At 34.9% G+C, this 19,447-nt stretch overlaps 4 protein-coding genes across 7 annotated transcripts; 2 read left to right on the top strand and 2 right to left on the bottom strand.

Annotated features, from left to right (window-relative positions):
* Positions 1-9: 9 nt before the first annotated feature.
* Positions 10-882, top strand: LOC120258738 (protein FAR1-RELATED SEQUENCE 5-like). Its single transcript, XM_039266197.1, has 2 exons — positions 10-404; positions 583-882. Exons 1-2 carry the CDS (start codon positions 20-22, stop codon positions 591-593), a joined length of 396 nt encoding a protein of 131 aa, XP_039122131.1. The 5' UTR covers positions 10-19; the 3' UTR covers positions 594-882.
* A 1,922-nt stretch (positions 883-2,804) lies between these two features.
* On the top strand, positions 2,805-7,804 carry LOC120260923. 4 transcript variants are annotated; one of them, XM_039268516.1, is made up of 12 exons: positions 2,805-3,088; positions 3,942-4,432; positions 4,526-4,615; positions 4,714-4,953; positions 5,239-5,460; positions 5,566-5,842; positions 5,928-6,214; positions 6,310-6,419; positions 6,508-6,611; positions 6,696-6,769; positions 6,863-6,966; positions 7,542-7,804. In XM_039268516.1, the coding sequence occupies exons 1-11, from the start codon at positions 2,896-2,898 to the stop codon at positions 6,956-6,958; spliced, it is 2,184 nt and encodes a 727-aa protein (XP_039124450.1). In that variant the 5' UTR covers positions 2,805-2,895; the 3' UTR covers positions 6,959-6,966; positions 7,542-7,804. The 4 variants fall into 4 exon arrangements, with proteins under 4 accessions (XP_039124450.1, XP_039124458.1, XP_039124466.1 ...); XM_039268524.1 differs by having other exon boundaries at positions 6,863-6,959; XM_039268532.1 differs by having other exon boundaries at positions 6,866-6,966.
* Positions 7,805-9,169: 1,365 nt separating this feature from the next.
* Positions 9,170-13,314, bottom strand: LOC120263754 (RNA-binding KH domain-containing protein PEPPER-like). The gene is made up of 6 exons (XM_039271732.1): positions 12,927-13,314; positions 11,439-11,685; positions 10,728-10,876; positions 10,357-10,638; positions 9,655-9,849; positions 9,170-9,589 (listed from the first exon to the last, which is right to left on the bottom strand). The coding sequence occupies exons 1-6, from the start codon at positions 13,203-13,205 to the stop codon at positions 9,332-9,334; spliced, it is 1,410 nt and encodes a 469-aa protein (XP_039127666.1). The 5' UTR covers positions 13,206-13,314; the 3' UTR covers positions 9,170-9,331.
* A 1,903-nt stretch (positions 13,315-15,217) lies between these two features.
* On the bottom strand, positions 15,218-18,599 carry LOC120264309 (GATA transcription factor 26-like). The gene is made up of 6 exons (XM_039272120.1): positions 18,465-18,599; positions 17,326-17,679; positions 16,477-16,885; positions 16,243-16,315; positions 16,026-16,116; positions 15,218-15,679 (listed from the first exon to the last, which is right to left on the bottom strand). Exons 1-6 carry the CDS (start codon positions 18,502-18,504, stop codon positions 15,300-15,302), a joined length of 1,347 nt encoding a protein of 448 aa, XP_039128054.1. The 5' UTR covers positions 18,505-18,599; the 3' UTR covers positions 15,218-15,299.
* Between the last annotated feature and the right edge of the window lie 848 nt (positions 18,600-19,447).

The raw sequence follows: 19,447 nt of genomic DNA on the forward strand, positions 1-19,447 counted from the left end.
AGGACATTTTACAGTATTTATGCTATGCATAATGGGTTTCTGTACTCGTGTAAGCAAGTATTGCAGGTCAAGATGTGATAATTCAATTATTTCTCGACAGATTGTTTGTTCAAAAGAAGGTTTCCGGGAAGTGCGCATTACAAAGGACATTGTCAATGAGGGGAAAGTTAGGCGTCCCACGGCGATTACAAGGATAGGCTGTAAGGTGATGATTGCTGTAAAGAAACTAACTTCAGCAAATTGGGTTGTGACAAGGTTTGTTAAGGAGCATAATTTTGCCTTAGGAACTTCAAAGAATTTGGTCCATCTTCAGTCAGATATTAGTACCAGAAAATCTTTGGCCTTACCAGAGGCAAGTGCCGTGTGTACCGGAGTGGACACTGGTGGATGTTCAGAAATGCAAGGTATTCTTTGAGACTCAATAACTGTTTTGTACAACCAGTTATGTTATGAAGCCCTTAGATATGCACAAGAAGGGGCTGTGTCAGACGAAATTTACAATGTCTGAAGCTTCACATCATGTAAGTGGAATTAGTAAAGAAGTAAATAAGAATACAAACTAAAGTTTTGTTTGATATTTAGGGTTAGTATGAAGTCTACTCGGGGATCTATCTATGGCAGGTACTAATTCTTTCACGAATACCTTCCATTCAAGCAAAATTCTCTTGATCTTGCAGAAACAATATATATATATATATATATATCTTCCATGATATTGAGTTTCAATCCGGTTCAAATATACCTTTGCATAGCTCACCTCTAATGATATCTGTCCTTCCAAATTTGCAGGAGTTAGACCCTGCCCAATCGATATCTTAAGTAAACGAGAGCAAAACAATCCATCCCGGGCTGAGTGAAACAGAGGTGGTGGCTATTCCGGCACTTCCAGCTGCACTTTGTATGCCTGCCAAAGTAAGTGTACCAGGTACTTGTTCAGGTTGTGACAATGATTACTTCTGTCCTACTATAATTTTTAGGGTAAGAAAATATCTTATTTAGATACTGCTTTTGAGACTTTGATCATTGTAATTACACTATGAAAAGCATATACTATGTTTATAAAAACTTTTTATCATTTTCTATTAATAAACTGAAAGTTTACTGGAAGTAATCTGTCAAGTATTATATCATAGAGCAACTGATTATGAGTCCCATGAGATTTTACCAAAATTGGTTATATGTGACACTGAATTCACAATGAGCAGTGGTTTTTATTGGTTTATCCTTCTAATTGAGCTTGATACCAATACATAAATTGCATTTATTCTGCAAAATCATATTCATTCAGTGGCAAACTTATATCTAATTTATCTTCTTTTCACTTTCCTTTGGCACCAGTTACTGAATCAAGCCCTCTGAAAAGTCCTTGCACACTTGTAACTACTCCAATTGGATCATCCCGAGATTCTCCTTACAATTCAGCTGCTTTCACTCAATCAATAGCCGCTCACCAACCTGAACCAGCAATTCATTCAGGCGCACAATCTCTAGCCACATCGTCGGGAAATATATCAGGTCCAAATCCTCAAGTTCATGCAACTGCATTATCTGTACGTGCTGGTATTCTTCCTCCGACGACTGCTGCCTCACTGATCAAAGCTGTTGAGTCTCGAATCAGATCCCCGGATGCTTCTCTCACCATATCAGTCCACACTGATTACAACACTAAACAACTCACCACTCTGCACCGAAAATTTCAAAACCGATGAAACTAGCAACTGATGAACCAGCAGTAGTTGTATTAACATGTGTTATATCTGTGAATTGATTGATAATTGGTGTTTGAACTTAGCAGGCAATGTTGTACATGAACTGCTTTTCCATCTCCATTGTAGATAGTTCTAGCAATTGTTTATCATGTAGACATTGAAGAGAAAAGCTTCAATCTCCATTGTTGCATCTTTGTGATTCCAGATACTAATATCAATTCAAAGGCAATCTTTGATCACTTGTTTCTTTTTTTTTTCTTTTATTTATTGTTGATGCACAGACTGGGACCAGATATTAAGAGCTAATAAAGATAGATTTTTCTAAGGAGTAATTTTTTTATAAAAAATTTTGAATTTATAATTATTTGTTTACACTCTTATAGGCTCTTTGATTCTTTACAAAAATTTGTAAAAATAATAATTGGTTAAAATGCAGTGAATATGTAATTTAATTCAGTGGAATGTTATGAAAATGATGAATAATAGATCCAATATTGAATTTTTGAGTTGATAAACTATTATAATAATGTGTATATACTACAGACACTGTATATAAAACTATAGTAATATTATAAAATCTTCTGGGTATCTCATAGAGTTAATAGTTTTTAAGCCACTATAATTGGTGCACCACTATATATGTTTGTCTTTTGACATTTTTTTTTTATTGGGACGGGATATGTTTGTGGAGGCGGAGGCGGCGCTTGTGACTTTTGTAAAATAAATAAAAAAAAATTAATTAAATTAAATACTATGAAAAAAATAATATAAAAATAACGGTAAAAATTTGAAGTTACTCGGAAGTGACTTAGCAACTCTCCACTGATTTTTCCATGACTACCCTTGAACTATTTTTGGCATTATTTTTTTCCCCCAATATTCATTAAAAATATCCATTCTTATCATGGTCTAAATGACTAGAAATATAATAATTACATAATAATAAAAAATTAAAAATTAAAAAAAAAAAAGAGGATTATTCAAAAAATATTAAAGTAAAGAACATACTTCGATGTGGATTTGATTTCCGAAAGTACCCCTGCCGTCTTATGTTTTCTTATAAATAGGAAACATTTTGGAGATTTTCTAGGGTTCCTGTGCTTTTCTCAGTTGTTGGATTGAGGGATTTTCTCTGAAAAGCGGTGGAGGTCGCCATCATCGAGGCTCCTTGCGAGAATTTGAGGTGATGGGAAGGAAGAAGAAGATTGTTGTTCCGGGCCCCAGGCCCTTTGCTCGCCGTGGAGTTGTGAAAGAGGAGGTTAAGGTCGAGGAACCTGTCGTTGATGCTCACAAAGAGGTTCTGGAGGATGATGTTGTGGAGGAGAAGCAGGAGGAGGTCGGTGAGGCGATTGAAGCTGTTCATGTTCATTCTTTTGAAGGTTTAGATCTTTTTTTCATTTTTTTGTTTTGGGTAATGCTTGTTTTTTGGATTGAGGTTCTTGTATGTATATCTTGAGAAAAATTGTTTCTTTGATTCTGTTGTTTGTTTTAATTTGTTGAATGTTTTAGGATTAGTAGGTTTAGTCTTTCTGTGATTCTAGTTCCTGTTGATTGAGTATAATTCTATCACTTGATCAAAAATATGAAATTTGGTGGCGTTCTCTCATGGTAATCGATCTGTTGTTGCTGTCGGTAGTTAAATTGGTCCTTTCCTGTTGTCACTAATCTCTAATCTTTCAATGACTATGCACATTATCTGTTTGAATGGTCTTGCCGTCTTTGGATAGTATGAAGATCTTACTTTTTTAGGTTTTTATGATTCGGTTTTGTTTTTCATTTGATGGTACTCCACTTCTTTGCCTTCTGAAAGCAGGGATATATATTGTTACTTGAGTATGTTGATTATCTTGTTCTAGTTCTGTCTAGTGTTTCAGCATATGAATTTTTATACTCTCGATGAGCTAAATTTTCTTCCCGGGTTTGAGTATTCTCTGTCGTTTATGTGTTTGTGATCTTTGGCAGTCCTTCTGATGGATTGCATGTGTTTGTTTTGCTCATATTCACTTTAGTCTGTGTGTGGTTATTTATTTTGTCAGATGCGAGACATGTTCATTTGTTTTGTTGGAAGTGCGACAGGTCTGTTTTTTGTTGGAAGCAATATGTCGTTTTCTTTGTCGAATGTGATCCTTGAAGAATGACAAATCATCTGCTTTTAGCTCTCCTTGTTTAGATGTAGTACGTGTTCCTGACGGATGGCGGAGTGCATTATGCTTACTCATGTTTTATATGCAGATAAAGAGTATTTGCATGAGGATAAAGAACCAGAAAATGAAGAAGTCGTTGCCGAGTATGAGGAGAAGGAAATTGAAGATGAAGCAGGACAAGAGGAGCATGTTGAGGAAGGTGATGAAGAGGCTGATTGGGAGAGTGTCGATGAAGAGATGGTAGATGAAATGGAAGGGGAGATGGGAGAGGAGATTGAAGAGGAGGTGAAGGATAATGGAGAGGATGCTGAGAATGAGAAAGGAAACATGGATTCTAAGGAATTGGGAGAGCAACATAAAGAGCATCGCAAGCAGAAGGAGTTTGAGGTCTTTGTGGGTGGTCTAGACAAAGATGCAACTGAGGATGATCTTAAGAAAGTCTTTGGAGCAGTTGGCAACCTTGTGGAGGTGAGGTTGATGAGAAATCACCTTACCAAGAAGAATAAAGGATTTGCATTCCTGCGTTTTGAAACTGCAGAGCAAGCAAAACGAGCAGTTTTGGAGCTTAAGAATCCAATAGTATGACTGTCACTTTGGAATAATTTTTTGTTGAATCTGTAATCCAGTTTCACTATCAATATTCTATGACTCAATGGTAATTGTTTGATCTAGGTAAATGGAAAACGATGTGGTGTTGCCCCAAGCAAAGACAGTGACACATTATTCTTGGGCAACATTCATAGAACGTGGACAAAGGAACATGTAAGCTTGGCTGTTTGCTTCATAGTTTATATCCTTAGCAAGAAATTCTTGTATTCCTTCTATATTAGTAACCAATCCTGCTTTTGATTGTTATTCAGCTCAAGGATACATTGAAGAGTTATGGAATTGAGAGTTTTGAAGATTTGAATCTTTTAGAAGATGTTAACAATGCTGGGATGAATCGTGGCTTTGCTTTCTTAGAGTTCACTTCACGTAAGGAAGCTATATATGCTTATAGGCAGTTGCAGAAGAGTGGTGCTAGGTTTGGGACTGCACGTCCAGCCAAAATTACATTTGCAGAATCCTTTCTTGAACCAGATGATGAAGTCATGGCGCAGGTTTGTTGAAGCATTTTTCTGAATGCTTTCTGTTTTTGAGTCATGCATTGATTTGGTTGCTTTAATTTGGTCATCGACTGGATCTGGTCATTGTTTGCTTTAAGCTGTGAGGGACCAGGTTTTGAGAAGGCTGGATTTAATGGATTCTGCTCTTTAGTGATCAGCTCTCATTCCTGTTTTTTGATCATGCTTATATGCATCGTATATATTTTAAGAATTATTCTGTGGTAATGAGAGCTTATATAGTCCTGTTTCCTGGTTACCGTGTCATTTTTTCCCAACCAGGTTAAGACTGTTTTTGTTGATGGTATACCTGCTGGATGGGATGAGGATCATTTGAAGGGGTATGTCAAAGAATTTGGTGAAATTAAAAAGGTTGATCTTGCTCGTAATATGCCTGGTGCGAGGAGACGGGATTTTGGGTTTGTCACTTTTGATACTCATGACAATGCGGTGAAATGTGTTCTGGGTATCAACGGACAAGAACTTGTTGAAGGTCAAAACAAGGTCAGCTATTTTCACCTAGAGTATTATATTGTAGTCCTGCTGCACATTAGCTTTGGACTTACTTTTCATGTGGACATGCTTATCTGTCATTATTTCTTTTTCCAGAAAAAAGTCCGGGCTAGGTTGTCTAGGCCAGTGAAAAAAGAGAGAGTGAATACTGGTTCTCAAAGGGATTTTTGGTCTAGCCAAGGTGACCTTCGAGGCCGTGCTCATGCATCCTGGGATCACCGCCCAGCTCATATAATCACACAGCATCCAAGCAGACCGCAGAGGTTTCTTGATGTGCCTACTAGAGGACATGGATCGCAGAGGCATTTCGGTTTTCATGTTCGACAACTGAATATGGCTCCACCTATGAGTTCGTATGAAAGGAGGCCTTTGGGTATGTATCTCTTTTCTGTTTCACTGTCATGTGGAAATCATATGTATGAAAAGGCTCATGGTTTGCTTGTGCAATTTTGCCTCAGTTCCTGATAACAGTTTGAACCGAGAGTATCATAGGCATGGTGAGCTCAATCCTCGAAATATAGCTTCTGTTGACTATGGGTCTAGAGCATCATACAGGGAGGATTATTCTTCCCATGGATCAGGTTATTCTGATATAGTGCCACGTGGTGCTCCTCGCGTCATGGGCAACAGACCATATGCTGGCGATGTATATGGACAACTACCTGAAAGGCCTAGTGTTGCATACAGGGGAGATAGTCATGATTATGTTCCTATTTCTGGATCTAAGCGTCCATATTTAGCACCTGTGAGCATTACTTTGCCCTCAATTTTATTGAGTAGTTTCTCTTGTTTTATGTTCTCTCCAAATCCTTGTCTCATGAGTATTTCCTTCTTCCTTAGGATTATGCCCCTCCTCCCTATTTTGATGCAAGCATGCGCCACACAAGGCCTCGTTTAGATTATGGAGCTGGTGCTCGTGTTGCTCGTTATGAGAATGCTAACGCTGAAAGGTCCGTGTTGTTCAGTATCATAATGCTTGTAGTGATCTGTCTTTTCATTACAAAATTTATATAAGTTACCTTCAACATGCTTGTGCAGGTTTGGTCAGTCTGATGCCAGATATGGTAGCAGCCATGCTTCTTTTTCTGGTCACGATCCTCATGTGTTATCTGGTAGACACCAGGGAATGAGCTATGGTAGAGGTATGTTAAATTGTTCCTCGTGGGTTGCATGTCATTTACCTCTAAACATGCTCTATGTTGATTTTGTATTTCCTTTTTTCCTAGTTTCTGCAAGCGGCATTGGTGCTAGTGGAATGCACTCAACAGGCTTTAGTAGTCACCTTCCCCGTGATCATGATGTAAGCTTTGGCAAGTGGCAACTGCTTTGAAGGCACAACCATTTGAAACTTTTTTTAAAAAAAAAAAAAATTTATTTACTTTGTTTTGCTTAGCAGGCAGCTGGTAGCTCTTACCCCGCCTCATACCCTGGTCATAGCTTCAGTGGTAGCAGGCACATGGGTGGTGGTGGATCAGGCATATATTACTGAGGTCTGAGGTACATCAATTCTTTTTCTTAGTCCATGTGATGTTAGTTTCAGCTCGTAAATATTACTTGGGGCTCTCCCTGCTCAGAGTGTGGTGCGTCAGGACCTTCATGTTTAGTATGGCTATCTTTATGTTATAGATTTGAACCAGAAGACTTAGATTTCATTGATATGTCTTTATCCGATGCGTAGATGATTGAAGAGAAAGATCCTACAGCCAAGAATAGTAACAAAGTGATATTGAAGGATACCAACTTTGGCTCTCGAGTAGGAAATTACTCATGTTAAACTTTCCTGTTTTATGGTATTTCAGTTATTCAGTCATTTGGGGTAAAAAATATCAAATAGGCCGTAGTGCAGTATTTCTGGATAGAAACCCCACAGTTCAGTCTGACAAGCTCTCTCCCCATACACCAAACTATTAACGCACTGCTCAGCAAGTTGTGTCATTTATTTGCAGAATGCTGGAAGCTTGAGGCTCATATGCATTTGCCTGCTTTTTATTCGTTTAAGTTTTGGTCATTTGGTGCTTCGAGTACGAATTGAAGGATAAATTTCTGACTTGTATGTTGGGTAAATTTGGCAGGGTAGTTTGGATTTATGGAAATCAATTACAACTGTGGCCAAGATGGAACAATTTTGTACAGATCCATTCTGATAATGTTTTGAGTTTGAAGCAGTATAGTTCGTCCAGATCAATTCCTAGTTGAAGTTTTCAGTCTGGGCAAGATTACCTCCTTAGTTGATTAAGAATGAAGAAATACTTTTATGTATGTCAGTATATGATATATGAATTAGTTGTTAAACAAACATATAAATAAATAAAAGGGCCCCTAAACTTGAGTTCCATACTGCAAATAGTGTAATGATTTTTAGAGCTTCACCTTTAACTTACTCATTTGGTTGGGAACTTTTTTAAATGCATATACGGCATGATTAATTTTCATTTTTATTCAACTTGACCACAAAAAAAAAATTCAGTCTTTGGAAATTACAGTAACAAAAGTATTAGCTTTTTTTACCTTAGCCTGCATTTTTAGCAAAGTGATGAAAATTGATCTTCAACTTTAGATATCCTTCTAGTGTCTAGTGTGGACCTCTTTTGAAGTTATTTATGTCATTTTACTTTTTGATAAATTATTTCAATACTTTCTTGCTATTTACTAACCAAATTTTGATTTGTTTGTCTTTTGAAGCTTCTAACAAATGTTGTTTTCTTCTGATTCTAATTTTTATTTGTTTTTTTTATGTACATTATTAATGACTTTATAGAGGTTGTGATGTGAATAATTCTAGGAAAGTTTTGTATGATGTAAATGTTCTTGAAGTAACATGATTATGATACACTGTTTGCTAAATTTGGGAAGATTGATTCTTTTCAATTCATCTTAATGCAAGGCTTGTTTAATTGTTTGTTTATCTTAAATGGCAAATCGGGCAGAGTAACTAATTTGTTAATTAATATGATGACTTTTGATCAAAAGTTTTAATTTTGCCTTAATTTAATTTCAAAGACTTATTAATATCAAACTAAGGATATTGAGATGGGTTTCTGAATCAGATTATCAAAACTAATGTTATATCGTTTGGTATTTATTATGTTTTATTTTCAAAATGAATGTAAGCAATGAATACCGAGTGAGAAATTATAATTTTATAATATAATACTGAAGTGATTATATTTGTGTTGTGTGGTTGAGGAACCAAGATTTCAAAAATATAAGGTCTAATCCAGGATCAGTTGTAAACTGATTGGAAACCAATAAGCATTTTTTTTTAAAAAAAAAAATAATTATTAAATTAACAAGTTTACTTAAAAAATAATAAATAATTATGAATAAATGTTCATAGAGGAAGAGTGAAGAAGAAGAAGAATATTATGTTCATCGTATTAAAAGAAATACATAATACCTATTGCAAATTTATTTAAACTAAATTTAAATAAATATGACTAAGAGTTATAATTGTCCAACTATTAAAAAATACCCTAAATCAAGAGAAAATAAAGAAAATTTTTAATCCCATAATTTTGTGAATCTCACTTGAGGTGCTCTGCATTGTTAAATAATGTTACACAAAACAAAATATTGGGGAAAATACCAACTTCTCTGAAGCATTTATAGTACCTTTTTTTTTGTGAATTATGAGTAAACACTCAATTTTCTGATTCTGAAAATGGCCTGATAATTATGAAAAAATTTAACAAGCTTCCCAAAAAAAAAAGAAACCACAAACAGCTGCCTTTTACAAGTATACATAACTGACCTAACAAACTAACTGAAATTCATTGGTCCATCGATGATTTGCAAATTACAGTATTGAAGGAACTCGATGTTAGTAAAATCTCTCAACACGGCGGTGTCGTCACTTTGAACTTCAATACCTATAGCCACCTCCACCATATCCTCCAAATCTAGAGGAAGAACCATATCCACTGTTCAATTGCCCTGGATAAGATGACGATGGATGATATGCGGCGCTTTCGCCATGATGAGAATAAGTTAATGTTGATGCTGATGGATGATATGCAGTGGTGGCTTCAGAATGATGAGAATATGCTGATGGCCGGGATCTTGCGTCATGGCTTGCGTAGCCGCCGCTTGCTGCTTGTTCTCTATGACCAGCTATGAATTCCTGAAAGACAAACATGTATGAATATTTGTTTTTCCATGATATGGTGACAAGTCTTCTTTACTTACCTGGATTAGCCTCTGAGCAGACTGAACTTGACTTGAGGTACCCTTGATCTCAACTGTAATCTCATCTGGAATTCCCACACTTTCATTAACTGAGAGGACTGCTCCACTTGCACGACGAATATATGTTATATTTTGCCCGTCGACACCAATAATGTGTTCCGCATAGGTTAGAGGAATTTGCATGGTGTGTGAAATCTGGACAATGGAACAATTCAAACACAGTTCTAGGTTTTAGGAGGCAGATAGTAAATTGTGACATTCTCTCAAGTTAAATTTCAAGCAACAAAATCTGCAGCAAATGTACAGTTTAGCAAGTCTCAAGAAGATGTGAATGTTGAGGAACCTTCCACAATAAATGTGTTTTCGGAAAACATTACGCCCAACTTGCATATGTCATATGTCCCTCTCCTTTTTCTAAAAGTATTTAACTATGCAAATTGCATGAACAATGAAAATTAATATTTGACAAAGTAAAACAGACACATGAACAGAAAACAAACTCTTAGACAATTATGTGGCTATTAGATACAAAGGCCCTTATCACTAATTCTTAATAGAGTTCAGAATTGAATTATGACTGTTAATATTCTTTTAAATATTAAATTTTAATGGAAATTAGAAATTAAGAATGCCAAAAAAGGAATACAGACAGACATATGTCAATTATGAGTACCAGAATGGGTAATACTAAATATAACAAACCTGAGCAACTACAGCACCAGCAGAGCGGCCCAATCCCATGGAACGCAAGCCACTATGAGAAGGATCTGGACCATACATTGACAGCCCACTGCGTTGATAATGTGGATCTTGGGGATGATAAGGCAGGTCCGGTGGAGGTTCCCGATCAGTATGTACCGGATCCCATCTCATTGAGTGAGGATAATCATTGTTGATCCCAGCATGGTGTACATTATGGGTCAATGACTGTGTATTGTCACCCCAAGCATTCACAGCACGCTCTTGAGAAACTTGATTCTTGAGCTAAAAAACCAATTATTATTAACCAATAGGCAGAACAACCAACCACAAAGGGAAAAAAATTTAACTTACAGAGTACGTGAAAAGCTTACATTTTGCTCGAACAAAGGAATTATGCTATGATCAACCAGAAATTTCCGGAGGTGCCCAATTACAGCTTCTAATCCTTTGAGAACCTTCAAACATTCACCCTGGATGTCTACAACTCTTTCATCCATGGTTGCATAAAGTGGCAGCTCATCTGGGAAGATTTCAAGCCAGTTTACAGGCAAAATATTTGATCATGCAAGGCTACTTGTAACTATGACAAAATCATTCATTGGGAAAGACAAATGTATATTTCCTTTAAAAGAAAAACAATGCAAACTTTTGTGGATGGAAGTATCAATGACAAAGCCGTTCATGTTCAAGTGGAAGAAATAAGGGCAGATGGCTAGAACCTGAGACCTTTAACCAACCAGCTCTCAAAATCACAAGGAAAGTAAATCTTTCTAAAGTAAATGCAGGTCAACCAACACGGAGTGGGACAACCCATATTACTGTTGAGAAGTCGCAACAAGTTTGGTATTTGGTTATTTCAATAACTTGTACCAGTTGACATGAAAAATGTAAAGATTACTACCATTGCCATTAAGATACCTCAAGATCAATTGATGATAATAGCAACACCAGAAACATCATCATGTGACTACAGTCAGTTAAAACTGGTTCGAGGGTCAAAACTATCCATACAGGTCCAGTTGTGAAATCAAGCAGAAAGTGTAATAATCAATAATACTCTTGACAAAGCTTAGGATGTATACCTCCAGACTGAACCCGCACTGATGCACCACAGTTCTCCTGGATTGACTTAATCAAGGTACCATGCTTTCCAATCAAACTAATTGCTTGACTTGATGGAACCAGTAACCGAATGAATGCAGAAGATTGTGTAGTTATGCCATCACTATTATTCTCTGATATACCATTGGCACGCTTAAAAACCCTTATTACAGCATCCATTGCAGGAGACACTTCCTCATCTGGCTCTTCTTTTGCAGATATGAGAACCTAAAAATCAGAACATAGAAATACTTAACATCAATCCAAGTAAAAAAGCATGATCTGTACACTCCTTTAGCTAGGATATGATGACTACCAGACATTCATTTATATGGAACTACAAGGATTATAGGCAAGATGGCAAAAGAATGATTGGAAACAGATTGGAGATGCAACATTACAATCAAGAGAAACTGCTAACCATGTGACTGTTTTTTTCAGTCTCAACGAAGATGATGTTACTACAAGAAAATTACCATTATCCAAGAACAGAAATGAAGAAGTTTTAAACTAGATCCCACTCACGTGACATGAACTCATAGTAAAGAAGGAAAGTCAATTATCAAAATTTAGAGCATTGTCATTTACGGAGAACAGTACAACAAGGAAAAACAGAATCACTAAGCGAGTCTCAAAATAGAGTAAACCTTATGTCAATAACAATACGCCAAATGTGGATGAGACAGTAAAGAATTTGTCGTATCCATGACCTGAAGCGAAGAAGATTTAACCTATATGATTGTCCATGTGGTACCAACCTAAAGGTGGGAAACTCAATCCACATGCTTCAAGGGCCATACGTTCCAATAAAAGCAAATTTACCAACATGTAACAAATTTTTCAGACTCATTAGAGATGATATCAACAATAAGACCCAAATATGCATGGAACTCCAAATGAAGTTTGATGGCATCCCAGATCTAAAGTGAAGAAACCCTTAGCTACAACACAAATGAAATCATCTGATGACAACACATAAGCAAAGTGGGGAACTCAATTCACAAGCTTCAACGAGTCCACAATTAAAAAGACCAACGCAATTGGAAAATGAACCAGAACAGTTAAGGGCAGGTTTCAGCTGAGGCAAACGATAAGAAAAGCAAGAAAAGTTACTTTCTTGTGTATTGTTATATGAAGAAAATAACATGGACGAGCAAATGATTGACAAGAATTAACTTTGATTTTCCTCAATTTCCCCTCAATCCAAGCAAACCCTAAAGAAGACCTAGCTTCAAATTCTCCAACAAAACAGTGCATAAATAAACATAACAAGAAATTGAATCACATTTCAAGCTTCCAATTTTACAAGAAAAACACCATCGATGCTTAGCCTGTGATCCTCTAAACTTAAAAGTGCCTCACAACGATGAAAAACAGGAACCAATTCAAAGAAAAACAAGCAAGAAAGCAAAAGACTTCCAACAAAAGAAGAAGAAAAAAAACACTAGGAAAAGAAAAGGCAAGCTCACGATACGATCAGGAGAGCCAACGGGGCCTTCAAGGACCCGAACACGGGCACGGGTCTCCTCGCAGAGCTTCTTAATCGACTCCCCCCTGCGTCCGATGATACCCCCCACTTTCAGTACCGGAACGACGAGCCTGAACACGCAATCTCCCGGCCAACCAGGCCACCTCCGCCGCTGTTCCTCAGCTCTCGGCACCGATAAAGGCACCACCTCAGCATCCAAGGCGGCATCGGATGTAGGAGAAGAGCCATCCTCGGATGTATCATCGAAAAGCGCCGACATTGGAGAAGGGTTTTGGAGGTCGGGCTGAGAGAGAGGTCCGCAGTGAGCGACGAGAAGGGAGAGACGAGAGAGAAGGCGAAAGAGGGAGAGAGGGTTTCGTGAGAGTTGTGGATCTCGATGATCTTTATACACAAAAGCCCAAGTACAACGCTCACACGTGCCACATGATAGATACCCTTTTGCACGTGCCCTCAATTTCAATTTTTATTTTTATTTTTTTAATTTTAGATTTTTTCTTTAAGTATTTATAATATACTCCTTCATCGTCCTTTTTATCTGTGATTTTTTAATATCAAGAAGCATTTATTATTTTTTTTCTAAAATTATCCTAACACTTTATTTAATTTTTTTTTAAAAATTAAATATGAGAGAGAAATATTAAGATATAAATTAGAGGTAATTTTGGAAAAAAAACAAATTTTTTATAAAAATTTGTGAAATAACTAAATTTATTGGTATATGAGATTCGGTTATTCACGACAGATAAAAAAGAACGGAGGAAGTAAGATATTTGGCCAAGTTAATAAATCTCTAAAAGAGACATTAAACTACTTAATTTGTGTATCTCTGTTCCGGTTTGTATTATCTGTAAATATTTTATATAATATATAACTATATATATTTTTTTAGTTAGTAAATAATGTTAGTTTATAAAAATAATATATTAAATTTAACTAAATAATAAAAATAAGGGCAAAATTACTTATGGGCATCAATACTAAGACAATTGAGAACATGAAGGAGTGAATGCCGGATCCCCTCTTAATAAATACTAAGACATTTTGCTTTAACTAAATTCCTAGTGTTTTTTGTTTTAAAAAAAAAAGGGTAAAGACTCTCTAATAGAATTATTTATATAAATCAAAGAAAAGTTTAATAAATTTAGTTATATATTTACGTCTATGTATTAATAAAAACTGTCTTTATATAAATAAAAAAGAGTTTCATGCTTAAGCTTAATATATATATAAATATATAGTGAATTACAAATTTTAATTTATATTATATTATATAATATATATATATATATATATAATATCTTAGGTATATATTAACCATATTCTTCCTAACACCTTCCATCTTGTCCCTCTTCTCCTAAACCTCGTCATTATTTTTCCCATCTCATATTAGTTCCTAAATATTTTAGGTTATATTTAAGTGTGTCTCCCGTCTTACAATAATTAGCAAATATTTTGGTTATATTTACATATATTTTTTTATTTCACTTTAGTTATCAAGAATCTTATGGTTATCTTGTATTTTCTTTTTATGGTTTAATCGGTTTATGTGTTTTTAAAAACATTGTACTTTATTTATTACTAGAGTGTGATTGATTCCCTTTTGAGAAATGCTTCCTAGTAATATGAATTCACATGAACGCATTACTAATAAAAAAATATATCCATTATAAAATGAAATTAGTAATAAACACATTGAAGTTATCCCCATGCTCTCTTGCTCTGAAAAAATATTACCATAATTATGAACAGCTAAAATTTAGAATTTAACTAAACTATAATTTTTGACAGTCTAAAATAACCAACACCTAAAGACTAGTTTGATTTGCCAGTTAACCAGACTTTCCAACCAAACAACATTGAGTTATTTTGTCCATAATTTTTTTTAATAAAAATTAAACTGGATTCATTTGTTATTGAAAGAGTTAGCATGTTACTAGTAAAATGGACTGTAAAATATACTTCCGTAAAAAATAATCAAATTTTCTAGATTTTTCTTTAGAAAGAAATTATATATATATATATATAAAGTATAAGTGAGCTTTAATTCTTATTAATAATCTGGGTAATTTAGTGGGCCAATTAAGTTTTCTTAAAAACATTGATACTAATAAGAAAGCTAAAAAAACCAGAACAAATAAAAGGAAAATCTCTGTTGATTTTTTTCTTTTGTAAATGACAATACATTGCAGCAGTTTCATCATGGACTATATATATATATCAAACACAAAACTCTGCTCATGCACTCATTCATCCTACACAAAAATTGGGAGAATTATATCATCCAGCTCGACGATAATTCACAGGAGAACAAAAGAAAGTTTCGAGCAGCATTCATCGGTGAAGCAGCCTTTGATCACAGACAAACATTAGAGCATTCAAACAATGCTGCATTGGTTGTTACATTGTTCGGCCCTCGATGCTTTGGCTGTGAAGAGTTGCTCCCATGTCCTTCAAATGAAGCTTTCTTAACTGTTTTTCCCTTGTATGGATTGCTAAGGTTTTTGGCTTCTGAATTTGAGGTTGATGTATTTGCAGGGACACTCAGATGAATGTCTTGAACTGTCAATTGAAAAGAGGATAGCATGGAGTTTCCATCTTTATTGCCTGTTAAAGTATCACCGGTGTGTGTTAATCTTGAGGCCGCATCGCTGGAGTTTGTTAAAGTTTTAGAACATATGCTCAATCCACTTGGCCCGCATTTTCCTACCGGGATTCCCATGCTGCCTTTCAGGACTGTCATTCAGACAAAGACAATACAAAATCAAGTTGCAGTTTATTGGAGCAACATTAAATTCCGTATTCAATTTGTTAACAATATAAGAATAATCAGATCATAAGAGTTCTGATATGCATATTAGGAATTGCTTCTTGTGATGAATTCATAGAGCAGAGAACAATCAAAGCTTAGTTCTTACAAGATATGACACCTTGAATTATTATTAAATCAATAAGAAAGATTCTGCAAGCTCGTAAACTTCAGAAATGAAAATTATAAAAAGAAACAAGATATGATAATCAAGGTGGTAAAAAAAACAAAGAATTTCATGCATTGCATCAAGGTTAAGCATAAGAAACAAACCTGGGTCGTTTTGCCTTTTGAATGGTGCCGGACTGGAATGTTTAAGAGCACTTGCTCGGTCTTCTAGAGTATTTTCTTTATGTTTAAGAACCTAACACCAACAAAACAAGTTAAGAGTCACTTCAATCATAATTGCTAAATGTAGAGTAATGATAAACCAATGACTCCCTCAAAAAATAAAGAAATCACAATAACATGAGTGGGAACTTAGTATTACATTCAGGTCAATCGACATCAGAGGAGACTTTCTATCGTGCTTAATATTCAACATCTCATATAAGGTTTCATCCCTGCAAAGAAAAACTGATGTGAGAGGAGGATAATGCACTTTAAATTACTGTAAATCAATCTGTAATTTTAGAAAGAAATGAAAACTTAGAGAACAATTTACAGAATGCATTACTGGAATTTGGTATTTTGCTTTTGAATGAAGTGTTTTGCTAAGAAGCACCTTTTTTCATGCTCTTGTCCCAGTTCTGCAATATGCTCCTTACTCTTTTCAATATCAATACATCCAGTAGACACTGAATAGGATGCTGATCGTGAATTGGTCTCATTTGCAATGTATGACTGATTCAAAGCCAGAAACGAACCGGCTTTAGATTCCTCCTCGGCAACTTTTGAACTAGGAGGCCTGATGAGGACGACACCATGACCAATTTCAATTGAACCACTTTGAGTTTGAGTTTTAGTTCCATAAAGAAGATCACCATCAGACGCCATTGATGTGCTCGATGAACCTTGCGCACTGAATATAGAATATAAGTCCTTCTGGAGCCTTGCAAGAGGAGAGGACCTTGTCCGATGAATATATGACCTTTTTCTTGATGGCACATTCCATCCACAGAATTGTGCTGAAGCTGAAAAGTGCATTACAGCCAGAAACTGAGATACCATCAATTTAAGTTCATTTCATGAGGACCAACAAGCTTGTGGAAACTATAGAAAAGAAAAGAAGCATATGGATTGGTAGTCAAACCTTGAAGGCTTGAACCACTCATTGAAATTAGTCATGCTAATCTGAAACAGTTTCAATCAAAAATAGAGAACAAAAGATGGTGTTTTGATAGAGAATTAGAGAAGTATACATGCTTAAACCTATAATAGTTTTCTAAAGAATAAAGAGACCTTGACCCTAGAGAAGTCTACAAAGCATTTAAGCAACTAAATAATGTTTGTCTTCAATGAAGATAGCTAAGCTTGTACGGTTTCCATAACAAACAATCCATTCAATGATGCAAACAAACTAGCTGAAACTTTAGTATAATACGGTGTTATTGAAATAGAAAAGATTCATAACCTCTTAAATCAATGATATCATGTATACGGCTTTCTGAACATGACGTGGCTGTCCCTGAAATAGATTGATAGCCAGCATCCTCATCAAGAACTTTTCGGAAGTTTTGCACATTAAGTGCAACAGTTTCTTCAGTTTCTGGAATTACATTCTCTAGCTTTCTTTTCTGCACCCTCTGTAAATTGTTCTTTAAGGGTGTAATTTTCTCTTTAGACACTTTCGGTTCCACTTGATCAGTAAGCTCACGCGCATGTTGTGGCACATAATTTTCCAATGTACCTTTTGTTCTCCACCTCGATCCACAAGCATTGCACAAAACCGGCTTGTGTGCTGGTCCATTACGCCAAAGAGGAGTTCCTGTTGCATTATTCATCTATCACTGATTAAAATTCAATAGAGGAAGAAGCTCACTGAAAATACAAGACATGTAAACAAGTTCTTCTGTAACTAGAACAAAGCAGTGAACATTCACCCCTTCATCAACACTTACAACGTTTACAAGAACATAATGGCATTACAAGGTCATATGAAGCCAATCAAGCATTAACCAATACAGCATTCTTATCTGAATTTTGATTATATACAGTGTTAATCTTAGTTTATAGATAAATAAACATGAAGGCAAAGAGTATTATAAGCAATCTAAAGACATAAACGAAGAACATCTCTAAAATTCAAACCCGAATTATGGTAACAGGTATGCCATTGAACTCAACACCTAATTGTTATCATTGTCAATCTATATACACTCTGTGAAGAATGCTAACAATTAGTTTCACATCTTTGTTTAGCAAACTCTTACAATGCTATCACAACATCAGATAATTCAAGTGCATTGCAACAGGACAAGAATTAATCAAGCACACACAGACTGGCAGAAGCAATTGATGGGAATAATCACTTGTTGACCATTGAAACATTTTTCAAATTGAAATAAAGAGTGAGATACCAAAAAAAAAAAATTTAACACAACCCACAGAAATACAGAATTAAATGGGCAGCAATAAATACAAAGAATAATGACACAGCACTGAATGAATCAAAGAAATTCATAGAAAAAGCAGCACAGAAGATATCAAATACTCTAAAAACAAATTCAAGAACAAGAAAAGGAAGAAAAAAACATCCAAGAACAAACTCACTTGTGACTCCACAATGGCAGCAAGGTCCTTCCTTCACCATACAAACAGACCCAAAAACACTACCAGAACAAGAGAATAATTGGAATTAAGAATTCAAGAACTGTTTCAACCCAATTAGCAAACATCCCAATTGAATTCCATATACATATAATATATATATTTAATTCTGTTTAAAAAAAAAAAAAAGACTATTTTTTCCTTCTTTCTTCCTGTTGCAAAAGGCAAACAACTCAAAAATTGTATATAAATAAATATATATATATATATATTTGGTAGAGAGAGTAAAGTGAGGGAAAAGAGTCAGAAGAAGGTAGATTGAGTTGAATCTATTGGAAGGACAAGAAGGGGAGACTTTTTTGGTTTATTTGGGGGAATCAATTAAGAAATATAATTATTGGGTCAAAAGGAAAAGGAGAGAGGAAATTTAGTATTTATAATTTTATATATAGTGTGATATGTAGAGAGAGAAAATGGGTAAAACTGTAAAAGGAATAGAGAGAGATAGTGACACAGTTGAATGATTTTTTATTTTTATTTTTATTTTTATTTTTTTGTGGAATGATATTGGATGGTCTGTTTTTTTTTAAATATTAAATATTTATTTTAGGGTATTATTTTTATTATTATTGTTTGCAGCTTTGATTTTGTTTTCATAATTTTTTTTTAATAATAAAATGATGTTAAATATGAGAAAAGTTATGATAGAATCTTTTTATGATAAAATTAATAATCTAAACATATGTAAAGTAATATACGACAAATCAAAATACGACATACAATTAAATACGACAAAACAAGACATCGTATAATATAATTCTTTACGTTAACTAGACTATTTTAAAATGGCACGTGGATTTTTTGAAATATATTAAAATTTAAGAATTAATGTGTCTCATTTAAATGTAATATATGCAGTATCATAAGAAGAAAAAAAATTATTTTTTAAAATATATATTTTGATATAATTTTAGAAATCCAAATGA

Source organism: Dioscorea cayenensis, chromosome 1 (assembly GCF_009730915.1).
Source record: "Dioscorea cayenensis subsp. rotundata cultivar TDr96_F1 chromosome 1, TDr96_F1_v2_PseudoChromosome.rev07_lg8_w22 25.fasta, whole genome shotgun sequence".
Lineage (NCBI taxonomy): Eukaryota > Viridiplantae > Streptophyta > Magnoliopsida > Dioscoreales > Dioscoreaceae > Dioscorea > Dioscorea cayenensis.

Coding starts and splice junctions, on each gene's coding strand:
- LOC120260923 (XM_039268516.1), top strand. CDS start 2,896: ATGGGAAGGAAGAAGAAGATTGTTGTTCCGGGCCCCAGGCCCTTTGCT. Junction 4,433..4,525: donor TGGAGCTTAAGAATCCAATA/GTATGACTGTCA, acceptor TGTTTGATCTAG/GTAAATGGAAAACGATGTGG. Junction 6,420..6,507: donor GAGAATGCTAACGCTGAAAG/GTCCGTGTTGTT, acceptor ATGCTTGTGCAG/GTTTGGTCAGTCTGATGCCA.
- LOC120264309 (XM_039272120.1), bottom strand. CDS start 18,504: ATGGTGAAGGAAGGACCTTGCTGCCATTGTGGAGTCACAA. Junction 17,680..18,464: donor CTGCCATTGTGGAGTCACAA/GTGAGTTTGTTC, acceptor ATAATGCAACAG/GAACTCCTCTTTGGCGTAAT. Junction 16,117..16,242: donor TGATGTCGATTGACCTGAAT/GTAATACTAAGT, acceptor TGTTGGTGTTAG/GTTCTTAAACATAAAGAAAA.
- LOC120258738 (XM_039266197.1), top strand. CDS start 20: ATGCTATGCATAATGGGTTTCTGTACTCGTGTAAGCAAGTATTGCAGG.
- LOC120263754 (XM_039271732.1), bottom strand. CDS start 13,205: ATGTCGGCGCTTTTCGATGATACATCCGAGGATGGCTCTTCTCCTACA. Junction 10,877..11,438: donor AGTGCGGGTTCAGTCTGGAG/GTATACATCCTA, acceptor AAATCTTCCCAG/ATGAGCTGCCACTTTATGCA. Junction 10,639..10,727: donor TTCCTTTGTTCGAGCAAAAT/GTAAGCTTTTCA, acceptor TTGGTTTTTTAG/CTCAAGAATCAAGTTTCTCA.